The sequence below is a fragment of the Pteropus vampyrus genome, unplaced genomic scaffold (genome assembly GCF_000151845.1).
Source record: "Pteropus vampyrus isolate Shadow unplaced genomic scaffold, Pvam_2.0 Scaffold107, whole genome shotgun sequence".
Lineage (NCBI taxonomy): Eukaryota > Metazoa > Chordata > Mammalia > Chiroptera > Pteropodidae > Pteropus > Pteropus vampyrus.
Genome location: NW_011888888.1, coordinates 409,034 through 421,655, shown reverse-complemented (window position 1 = coordinate 421,655; position 12,622 = coordinate 409,034). Strand labels below are relative to the sequence as shown.

The 12,622-nt window shown below is 40.0% G+C and overlaps 2 protein-coding genes across 4 annotated transcripts in view; both read right to left on the bottom strand.

Annotated features, from left to right (window-relative positions):
• RELN (reelin) overlaps positions 1-3,083 on the bottom strand; it is a 482,573-nt gene extending 479,490 nt beyond the window's left edge. For both annotated transcript variants that reach the window (XM_011365192.1, XM_011365193.1), the window contains exon 1: positions 2,728-3,083. In XM_011365192.1, the coding sequence (XP_011363494.1) occupies positions 2,728-2,953 (226 nt within the window). In that variant the 5' untranslated portion in view covers positions 2,954-3,083. The remainder of the gene's footprint in view (positions 1-2,727) is intronic.
• The window catches only part of ORC5 (origin recognition complex subunit 5), a 275,932-nt gene that overhangs the window by 66,137 nt on the left and 197,173 nt on the right, over positions 1-12,622 (bottom strand). The gene's annotated exons all lie outside the window — the stretch shown is intronic.

The following is a 12,622-nucleotide window of genomic DNA, read 5'->3' as shown; positions in this document are numbered from 1 at the left end:
AGAAGCAATCGTGCGGTTTACAAAGTTGCCAGAACTGCAAATAGGCGAGTATACCACTTAACATTGCACATATGTGGCAATTCTGTTAGACACATGAGCTTCAAATTCTTTAGTATTATATATTTGGTTTTGTTTTTTCAAAAGACTTTCAATAGAAAACTTTAAAAAAATACTACACATTCAGAAAGCCATCATTTTGAACCACCCTTATACCAGTCTGACATTTGCGTCTCCATTTCACATTCTGAGCTCTGTCACATAGCATAAGTCCCAGAGGACAGTTGACATAGTCTCATTTACAGTCATATTCTGTGTTAGGTGCCACTGTACATACCACCTCTATCTCAATGCATTCTTTTAGGTTAAAAAGTGACGATCATCAGCTATACCCAAATGCCATTTTTCCAAATGCTAAGTTCAATGTGAATCATAGATAAGTGATTTTTCCTGACATACTGCTATGTTTTAAAGATTCAGAAGCTTAGAAATAAAGTCTCAAGCAAAAAATTTTAGCTAAATGACCTTCTATTTTGTTTCCGTATAAAATGAGTCAACCATAAAAGTATCTTAAGTTTTCCTATCAACAGTTCAATTTTTAAAATATATTACATACATGTTTTTGGCATTAATTTTCAAGTCTAAGAACAAGACATACATGTAAGCATCATTTCATTTTTAAATATTTCTACCTGTAGAACAATTTCATAGGGAAAAACTTACTGAAGGTCTATAGCTATGGCCAGTTACAAAATCTAAATATTGATCAAAAGGTAATAGGAATTTTAAATCTGAAATTAACTATTCTCAAACCTTATAATAATTTGATCTTCTAAAACTTATATAATAAAATTTCTCTATCTGTTCTAGTAGCAGAAAAGAGGTAGAAATCGAGACTCTCCTTCCCCTCAACATCCAACTTGAAGTATAACATAACACTTTATTCTATTGTTTCACCCATTCCTTTTTAGACTAAGGGATGTGATTATGGAGAGTCTTAAGTAGACTTAGATTTGCTAGCTTTATAACAAAAGCAAATACTATATCATATTTTGGTATTTTTAATTTGTCTATGCTGGCACCTTACAAAGGATGTGGAAAGCAAAAAAAGAAATAAGGCTTTGTATTATCACATGGTCTTCCATCACAACCTGACAATCATACCATTTAGCTCACCCTTGACTCACTTACCTATCACTCTCACACATAGAACTAATAATAGGCAAGCACCTTTGCTAAGAGTCACACAAGGTGATGGGCTCAATCAACCAGTCTACGTCTTAGTTCTGGGTTGCCATCATATTGACTGGTCTTTCCACTTAAAGATTCTCATGATCCCAGAAAAACACCAGATTTTTCTTGGGAGGAGAATCTGGTAAACTCTTTTATTACAAGGACTAGTTACAGACAATTTTCAAAATTCTGTATTTCCACCAAATTAGACTTCTACTTTACAGACAAGGCTGCCACCATGCCACAAGGAAGTTGTAAAAGCACTATTTTTAATCTCTAGAAAAATATTTTAGGTTACATATTTTAAAGAACACATAAAGTTTAAGAAAAATTGAAAACAAGGATTCTTATCATTTTTATATGCATGTTTATCTGAAACTCCAGCAGCTTCGTGGACTTTCTCCTGCTATGTCAATAACTGTTAGCCTACAAGAGATCGAAATTATAATATGAGATTACTAGACAATAGTTTCTATTTGGTTAGGTATAAGTACTTTCGCCTTGAAATTCTTATCAAATAGTGCCTGCCATGGCTTAAAAGCTCCATGGAGGTGAAATATTCCTAAATTCCTTCTAGAGGAAATACTGTAGGCTATACCTTTTTATTTTCCCACAAACTCGATTTACTAGTTTATATTAATTAAAACTACAGTCACCACATAAAATTCTATTGCTTGGAGCTAAATTTTACTTCAATATTTAATTTTGATAAAGGACTTCATAATGATCCTTTTTGAAAAGGTACCTTTAAATCATAAGGGGCTTACAAGCCTTCACCTGGAAATTAAAGCTGTGCAGATAAAAGACGAAGTCATTAATAAAGATCAGAGAGATCATTCTAAATACAAGCAGCACGTAAAAAGTAAGAGAGGGATCAGGAAAAGCATCAGTTACTGACATTTTAAACAACACTTTAAAAACAGAGCTGGGAGCAGCCGCTACCTTTCAGGAGGGCTGCTGGACAATGAATAAAATGGGAAGGACTCCTGGCTGGTGAGCAGCGGGAACTTTGCAGCGCGCGGCCGACCGCGCAGAGCGGAGGAGGACCGGGGCGCGTCCCTCAGTCACCAGCCCGTCCGCAAAGCCGGGTGCCAGCCCCAAACCCACCCGGGAACCCTTCGGGCGGTGGGTAGGGAGGAACGGGAGCAGGAAAAAGGTCTAGAACCCAAGTACTGGGTTTAAGAAAACGAGATGCGCGGAATCATTCAAAGTGTCAGCTGCACGAACGACGAGTGAGGGGAAAAGAAACCGACCCCCCGAGAATTCTCAGGCGTTTCTCTCAAGAGCCAATGTGTGTGGTCTGTGGAGGGTGGTGAATAAAACCCAACTCGAGACTCTATTCTAACTTTGCTCTCTGTCCCACCACAGAGCGCAGTGTTGAGGGAAGGGTGGTCTTGGTTCTTGTTTAAATGGCCTCTTGAAAGAAGGAAAGGAGAAAGCGCTGCGCTTGCAGGCGCACCGGGTTGGGCGGTGAGCGCGTTGATGCGTGGTACCTACCATGGTATTCTTGTCCCGGTACGTAGTAGGTGGGGTTCCCCGCAATGTGCAGGGAAATGAGCACCTCGCCCTGCTCCCCATCCCCTTCCAGCTCCCCGTGGTGGGTGCACAGGAAAAAGAAGGGCGAGAAGCGGGGGTAATAGCCCACCGCCGCGCGCGCCTTCAGCGTCGCCCCCAGCAGCAGCGCCAGGAGGAAAGTCCGCGCGGCCCAGGAACTGCGCTCCATGCCGCCGCCGCCGCCGCCGCCGCCGCGCCCCGGGAGCGCCGCTCGCTCATTCAGTTTTGGAAACACCGGGACCGGGAGGCCACGCGGAGGGAAGGCGAGAAGGCGGCGGACGGGAGCAGAGCGGGATCGGGAGCGGAGCCCCGCGGGCAAGTTATGCGGGAGACAGCGGCTCCCAAAGTTTCTTTGGTCCCGCGGGAGAGCGGGGGCCGGCCTGCCTGGCGCCCAGAGCACGTGGTCCAGCGCGTCGTCTGCCGCTTCCGTAACCGCCGCCGCAGCGTCTGCGCGACGCCACTCGGTCAGGCCTGGGAAGGAGCCCGCCCCCCTCCACTCCTTATTAAAGCCCCGGGCGCCGAGTCTCCCCCATAACACTCCGCCGTCGCCACACGTGTCCCGGGCACTCACCGTCCCCGCGCGCCGCCTCGCGCGCGCCCGACCGCCCCCGCCCTCCCGACTCGCTCGCCCGCACCTCGCGCGAAGTGCGGCGCACAGCCCCCGGGGGCCCCAGCGCCCGCGTCCCGGTCGCTCCTGGAAGGGCCGATGAGGGGAGCCACATGGGGGTATCGGAGGGTGCTGTCGGGGGCCACGGGGGTCTACGAGTCTACAGTAGGGGACGCGAACGCCCGGGAGAGAACCTCCTGCCCAACTGTAGGAACAAGAGGAGGAAGCCATCCTCTTTGGCCCTCAGATTTCCCTCTATTTTCAGAGAGGAGGCGCAGGGGAAGGAGAGGGGCGGTGAGGACGGGAGCTGGCGCCGGGTTCTTTGTCTGCGCCGGCTGCGCCCCGCGCCCCTCCAGGCTCGCCCGCCTCCGAGGCGGGGCGACCCGCACATGTTCTGGGGATCGCCCGCGGCCCCGAACTGCGAGGGGCCCAAGCGCTCCTTCACATCCTGGCCTCGTGTGCTTCCCGCTGCCCTCCGCCCGGCTCCTCGCCTCAACGACATAGCCTCATCTGTAGCGGGATTTAAAATGAGATTAAGCGAAAGTGGAATTGGCAGCCTCGAGTGGTGCCTGGAAATGGTGATTTGTGCTGCTCGGGTGTTGGGGATTGTGTGGCAGGAAGGACTGGCGGAGCTGAGCCCCGACAGGCGCTCTTCGCTGGACTGTTCTGTTATTCATTGCTGCTGGGTTCTTCAGGCGAGATGGTTGTAATTTTGAAAATCGGCGTTTATTTCCTTTAAATGTCAGCTACGACCAAAGTCCCTGAAATGGGGGAAGGGGAAAACGTTCTGGGGAGATGCTGGCCGTGGTGATTGAATCGGGTGGTAATGAGCTGCTGCACATAAGACTGCGGGGAAGTGAAATAAAAAGCACGTTTTTAACCGAGGATGGCTGACAGGAGCCCTGCGGCATTCGGAGATGGGGAGCGGGGTTGCCAGGTTTTAATGCCTCTCCCCACCCACCCTTGGCTTGCCCCCTAACCCAGATAAACCTGCACATACAGAAATGAGTAGATTATAAAATTGGAAGGGATGGTGTCTTTGCCTGCAATTGTGGGGTGGGGGTAGGTGTGAAAGGCAGGGTCCAAGGGGAGAACTCCGTAGTCACTTAGTAGCAAAAGAAAGAGATTTTTTTCTTCCTCTTACCCAGGTCGAGTTCAGGCAGGTAGAAAGGGCCTACTTTTAGCTGCCTTCTGGTTTTCCTTCAAAATCCCTGAGAGCTCAACTGAAATTGTGTGTGTGTGTGTGTGTGTGTGTGTGTGTGTGTGTGTGTGTGTATACATACACACACACATCTCAAATATCATATATATGTATATTTGATGTAATAATTGTTGCCACTGCAGCTCTGCCATGGGTGCAGACTATGTGCACTATAGTTAAGTTACCTCATTTAATCCTCGCACCACCAGGAGAAGCAAAAATTACCCCCACTTCACAAGGAAGGAAACAGAAATGTCCATTTGTTCCATGTCAGTAACAAAGGCCGGATGCAAGGCAGCCTGGGTGCTGGCTCCAAAGGCTCTCACCGGAACTGCCCTGCAACCTTCTACTATCCTAGGTAAAAGGGAAAATACCACCACTACCTGTTTTGGGCAGGCAAGGTTGCCCCAAACAGAATTACAAGAAACACCCACACTGGCAAGACTATTACCACGTCTTCCACTCCAGTTATGTGAATATAACCTAAGACAAAATGAATCGTTTCTAGAAAAAAATCCAAAACTATTGAACATTTTTAGTTAACACTTTAAAAATGTATACTGTGTGCTAAGCACTGTCCTAAGTACTTTATATATATTAACTTCTTTAATCTTCATAACAACCCTATAGTAAAAGTAATATTGATATCCTCATTTTACATATGATGAAACCAAAGCACAGAGAAATTAAGTAACTCATCCAAGGTCACACAGCTGATAAGTGGGAGAGCTATGACTCGAACAGGCTGATTCTAGAATCTCAGCACTTAACCCTGGAAAACACCTCTAAAGAATACATGTTGATGTTAGAAGAATTCGAAGAGAACTATTCTTTACCTAATGTCTGATTACCTCCTTTAGGTATAGTTATTCTCATTTTTTAGAAAACAAAGTTGAGCTTTATAGAAGAATAATTTATCAAGGGCACTCAGTAAGAAGAAAAGCCTGAGATCAAATCTGGCCATACTTGATCCCAGGTCATTGCTTTAAATAAATCACCTTTAGTAAAGCGCTGATACTTGGTCCAGGATATAACTGGCACTTAATTCAAAGAAGGTCCCCAATTCCCAGAGGGTCCCCTCTTTCTACTCTATAAGAAGTACTCTCTCCTGTATCTCTCGCCATAGCTTTCCTAACATTCAGTTTATGTGACAGTTTATTTTTCAACCTTCCCCCTTTTTGTGCTTTCTTAACTTTTTACAGCATTACTTTGCTGTGTGCATTCAGACAACTTTTACACTCTTAACTACTCAGGCTCAAATCTCTGACTACGGCCCCATGGTTGTTCATTAACAGGCACAGAGACTGTTTAAATAATGCCCTGAGTGGTATTGAGCTGTTTAAAAAGAGGGTAGATGCTGGTACAATTTACTTAGCAGTCCTTTAGACTGGATTGTGCCCTGATAGTAGTAGAGGCTCAAGTGCACACATCTGTGAGATTTTCTTGGTTGAATCCAGTTCAGCTAGTCATTATTAGTACTTTTTAATAATCTTAAAAATAAATCAGGAAAATACATAAGATGGATATAGAATGACCTCGAACATTAGGAATAGCATCTTCTTACTAAAGCAGTTTACTTTAAGGCACACAATAAGGTGGCAAGCCAGGTTACAGTTCAAAATTTCCAGTTTCCTAGCTCACGTGCTTAACTTTAGATCTTACTTCTATTTAGTGAAACATGAAAAACATCTTCAAGAATAATTGGTCCACAAAACCTACAAACCTTCAAACTAAATGGAAAAATAGAGAAGTGCTTTTCAAGATAAATTGGTTTACATTCAAAAAAATATCTACCAAAAAAAAGGTGGTATCAGGGTGAATCTGTGGGAAAGGGAGTTTAAAATGGGATAAGATTCCTTTATAATTAAGAGCTTTGAAGTGATAGTCTAACCAAAAAATTACACTTAAAGATTCTTAGACTATTAATCCTTTCTTGAAGATAAGTAGAAATTATTTCCCTGTATTGAATTTGAATAATCATAAGACAGTGGGAATTAAACTATGCATATGTATGTATGTGTGTATGTATATATATATATATATGTGTGTGTGTATATGTATGTATGTATATATATATATATACACATACATATGTATATATAGAGAGAGATCAAATGCACAACTTCCAAATCATTGGGAGATGATATTTTTTAAGTCAGACAGAAAAAGTTGAGAACTATATAATTTCACTCCTTCGTGGGATATAAAACTGAAAGCAACTAGTAAATCAAGACAAACAGAGACTCATGGACATGGATAACAGCTTAGTGGTTACCAGAGGGAAAGGGGAGAGGGGGGAAGTATATAACGATAAAGCAGGTCAAATATATGGTGACGAAAGGAAATTTAACTTTGAGGGGTGAACACAATGCAATATATATATATATATCATAGTATTGAATTGTACACTTGAAATAATTCTATTAACCAATATAACCCCAATAAATTTAATATTTTTAAGTTACAAGAGTTCACTCACTGATTTTTTCGAACCAAACATTTTAATATGTATGGGAAAGTTAATCTCTACTCTTATTTACAATGTAAAAGTCAAGCAGAAAGTCTATAAAATAAAAAATATATAAATATAAATATAGAGATGGTGAATAACTGAAATCAATCTACTCTATAGGCTTCAAAATGGCCAAATAAGAGAAAATCCATCCTTACATAGTAGTTGGTAAAGATATTAAAACTATTACCCATAAGACATGGTACAATCTGAAGAAATTGAGGCTCTTAAGGTTAACTAAGTCTTTAGGGAATTAAACTTCAGTGAGAAAGGTGAGGTATTTGAGGATTGGCTCTGATATGAATGTCCTGCCAGGATATGTTAACTTAATGCACCCAAAAATGAAATACTGAAATGAGATAAGCCATGGGCGAATAAAAAATCATTACATCATAAAATTTCTGAAAAAGAACTCGATTCTTCAACACTAAAAAACCCTTTTTTTAAGCTTCTCTGATTCCGGGGATTTGCACATGCTCTTTCCTCTCTCCTGGAATGTCCTTCCCATTTCTTGTGTCCTGACTGCACACCTTCAGCCCTCCCCTCCCCCACTTCACTCCTCACTTGGATGCTGTGGACTCATCCTCCAAGTCTCTACACGTTTTTGCCTCTGAAAGACCTTTTTGGACCAGCACTCTTCTTCCTAAATCAGGTTCTCTATTGTTACATTGTCCATTATGGTAGGCCTTAACCTACATGTGTCTCTTCAAATCAAAATTAAATAAAATTAAGTTCCCTAGTCACACTAGGCACATTTTAAGTATTCAATAGCCACATGTGGCTAGTATTTACTGTATTCCACAGAGAACTTACAGACTGTGATGGTTAATTTTATGTGTCAACTTGATTAGCCCAAAGTGTATCCAGAAAACTTATAAAACATTATTTCTGAGTGTGTCTATTAGGGTGTTTCCAGAAGAGTTAGCATTTCATTGGTCAAACTGAATAAAGTGGATGGTTTTTTCCAATGTCAGTGGGCATCATCCAATCCACTGAGAGCCGAAATAGAACAAAAAAGTAAAAGGGCAAATTAATTCTCTCTGCTTGAGCCGAAACATCTATCTTCTCCTGCCCTCAGATGTCTGCACTCCTAGTTCTCAAGTTTTTGGACTCAGATCAGGACTATCAAGCCTTCAAACTCTGACTGAATTACATCACTGGCTTTCCTAGTTCTCCAGCTAGCAGATTGCAGATAGTGGGACATCTTGGCCTCCGTAACCATGTGAGCCAATTCCTATAATAAATATAGGAGACATATATATTTCTCTGGAGAACGCTTACTAATACATACGTTATTTACATCATTGCAGAAAGTTTTATTGAACAACACGTTGTATACTGAATAGGTGAATGAATGCTCTGTCGTTAACACATTCATTCGATCAATATTTATTAAACACCTCCTATGTGCCAGTCAAATTGCTAGATGCAGTGGACACAGCAATGAATATAGCTAATAAAGCACAAGTCTTAATGGGATTTAAAGTCTTCAGTGTTGGGGATGGAACAATAAACATTACTATAAACAAGATAACTTCTGCCACTGGTAAATGTTATGAAGAAGTAAAACAGGATGATGTGTTACAGAGTGTCTAGGGCAGGGAGCTTCCTTCAGATTAAGGAATCAGGGAAAACTTCTGTGGTAGAGTGAAACTAGAGCTGAAACTCCATGAACATGGAAGAGCAGTTCTGCCACAGCACGCAACTAGTATTAAGGCCCTAAAGCAGGACCACATTTGGGATATTCTAAGGTTCAAGAAGGGCAGCAGAAGGGAAGAGCAGTTAGGAAATAGGGTGTAGGATCATGAGGAACCTCTTTTAACTCATTGCCAAACTTGTGAGATATAAAGAGAAATCTTTAGAAGTCAAAAATTAAGTGAAAGCAGGAATTCAGAGATAAGCCGGTAAGTTCCCAACCCACCCAGGACTCTGTGATATCTGACCATTTCAATAGACCTTGAACTTCCATTCTGATGGCCATGTGAGGTGTGGGAACAGGAGATAAAACTTTGGGCCTGCCCAAGGTGGGATGAATGATTCGATAGTGCTACTCTAAGTGGGTTTTGCAGATCTGCCTACAAATTATCTATTGCCAGTACAGAGATATGTACAGAAATTGAGAGTGTTTAGAAACGTTTATAGTAATTTTATAGTGCAATAACATTCCATTCCAAGCAGCATTCCATTTTTCTTGTAACTTATTTTGGTTGTATTTTATAAAAGTATCTGTCTGTGATAGATTGCAAACAAGTAGTTTCTGAAGCACTGTGAGAGGAACCTCATGCATAAATATTTACCCATCCTCAATAGCTAGATTCTCAGTGAGACGGTGAACTAGAAAAAAAATTTTCCTCGTTTGTCTCAATATTGGCATAGGGTAGTTATGGCAGGGGAATTCTCACAACAAAATTTGAAACCACAATCTGGTTCTTAAGAGTTTGTGGCCCAAATTATACTTCTGTTTGATTTGAAAAACCTCCAGGCAAGAATTAATTTTAAAGTGGTCCTAGATTGAAAGTGCTCCCAGGCACCTGGCAGAAACAAATTCAAAATCATTTAAGTCATGCTTCAAAGAATTACAACAGATAAAGATGCATTGAACATATGTTCATAATCAAAAATCACTAACACTGTGAGAAAACAGAATCCAGCGAGTCAATAGAAACAGTAGATAACCAGAATCAGACCCACGAAGACTTCACATGTTGGAATTGTTAGCTACAGAATACAAAGTGTAAATATTTAATAAATTTAGAAAAATGAAATTATGTTTCAAAAATAGAAGTAAGAATAAGGAACCATCAAGAATAATCAGGCATTCTCAAAATGAAAAATATGATAACCAAAATTTAGAACTCTAAAGACAGAGACATCTGCTTCTCGACAGTATGGAATATTAAACATTCTTGGAGGACTTCTTCCTGTAAAACTACTAGATTCAGCATAACATGTAATTTTCTTGTGTTATCGGGCTCATAGAAAGTAAAGGAAATCACTAAGAGACCAGGACCTTTTAAAAAGGGACCAGCCATGAGGGGAGACCAGGACTGTGGGCAGTGAGCACATGTGATTGTGGGTTCCCAGTCACATTGGGAACTCAATATATCAGCAGCTAGTACTACAGATCAAAAAAGGAAGAAAATGGAGTTTTCAATAAACTCCATTTTTGAGTTGAGACAATTGGTTATCCATGTGGGAAATGATAAAATTGGACGTCCACCTCCCAACTAAGGCCACAGGCTTAAGTATAGGGCCTTTCACTTGCATGAGTCTCCTCCAAGGCCCTGAAGGGGCCTAGAAATGGGTTCACATGGTCATATGTTTTCATAAAATTTGAAAAGATATTTTGACCACATTGGTTAAGATCAATGTGCCTTTCTATTCTAACTACCTCTTTATGACATTTCTCTTTGTGTAGACTGTCACTGGAGTGACTGTGAGCATGTTTTCATACTTTAATTTTGAGAGGATATGGTTAAAGAGAAATCAGTTTGGAGATTCACCACATTTGACTTTAGCTGGGTATTATTATGTGGTTTGCAATCACTTTGTTCACTTAAGCTATTGCTAGCTTCTGTTTCAGTAAAGAATAACTTCCAGAAATACTTTTGTTCTCTACTATGTGGACCTAACTAAAGTTATGATATATAAATGCTGATTAGAGATATCACAGTCTGTGTCCTATGGCCCCTGGCACCAGAAATATGTGGATAGTGGAGGGGTAACAAGGTATGAAATGTGTGGAGCCAGAAGCCAGTTTGCAGAAAATTCTTCCAATCATAAAATGTTTCAAAAGTTCTCTTCTGTCAGAAATACATGAAATAATGCATTGTTTACAAAGATAACTATATATTTTTTATAAGATCATCTGAAATGTAATTTAACTTAATTAGAATTCCTATATTCAAAAGGCATAAACCTGTAATACCACTACAAACAGCAAAGACATCTATAAGTGAAGTCTCATGTTTCATAACTCTCAATCCATTGAATCACATATTTAGTGTGTCTAACGAACTTTCCTCTAACAGTCTGATGGTTCCAAACAAAACAGTACACAAAATTGTCACCTGTGCAGTGCAATAGCCTGAAGAAACAAGTGTTCCAGTGACAAAGCTAAACATATTGATCAGTAGACCTAGGTATGTAGTATAAGTATGAGTAAGTTGATAATTGCATTCATAATTATTGATTATACCAATATTTAGATAGGATGAGGAAGAATTATTCTAGGAAATGTCAAAAACCTAAAACAAAAAATTTTAATGGTTTAAAGTTTTAAAAATGTCAAAAACTATCTTCTTATATAACAAAAGGAACTCAAAACTCTGATAGGCAATGTCATTAAGACAAAGAAAAGAATTAAGATAGCCAAAAATATATAGGTGATAAAAATGAAAATAGAAGAGATCATGAAAATTATGAGAATTAGTGCCCTCCAAAACATGAAATAAAAATGAGAAGATGAAAATAATATAAAGAAAAATACGGTGAATATGATCCCAGAACATACATGAAGGTCTGGAGCAGCTTCCGTTTGACAAATTTGTTGACTCGGACAAACACTATGATTTTTTATTTTTTCTCCTATTCAGATAGATAATAACTTCACTCAATACCATTTAATGAGAGTTTGTAAAACAATTTTCAAAATAGTGATCCCACTAATATTTATAGAGAATTAAATCATATGATGAACAAAAGAGCTTCTCAAATACATATTTTGAAAAAACAAGTTTTTAAATGGTCAAGCCACTATGAGATTTTGTTTGAGCTATTGCAAGAGTAAAGGATTGCTTTTATTGTTTTGTTTGTCAACTCTTTTAACAAGATATATGAGTTTGCTCATTCCAAATGGATGTTCAGACTGGATAAATTTATTAAGATCCCTCAAATTCATGAAGACCTCTCAAAGCATAAGAAGTCTATGACATATGAAGCAGTTTATTGAAGCATACACAGCCAAAAAATGTAGGAAAAGAAGTATTATAGAAGTGGGTCAGGCAGTTCATTAATAAAAATATTATACTTTTCTGGATTTTGTAATGTTTTTGATAACTTTTTAAAAATTTGTACAGTTATAAATTTTTCTCATTCTTAATAAACATTCTTTTTTATACATAATTTATTATTTTTCTTAAGAAGGCCCCCCAAGTTATATATAAATCTCATGGCCCACAGGCCTGGATCCACCTTTGCTGAGATAGAATATTCAGCCAATGCGCATAGGTGTGGCTTTTTACCTGATGTTAACAGGCAGCATCAATTCTGACTCTAGATAGAGGCATTGTTTTCAGGTGATTGTGTCCATGCTGTATCAGTTTTTACATATTTTGAATATTAAATGAGACTCACACTACAGACTAAAAACTCAATTGCTAAAATAAAGTTTTAATGTGAAAAGCAAAACTTCAAAACTTTTAGAAGAAAATATTGAGCTAGATATCTTTCATTTGTTGTGCCCCTCCCCCATCCACTCTCCACTCTTCTTCACTATGACCTATGCTCAAGATGTTGA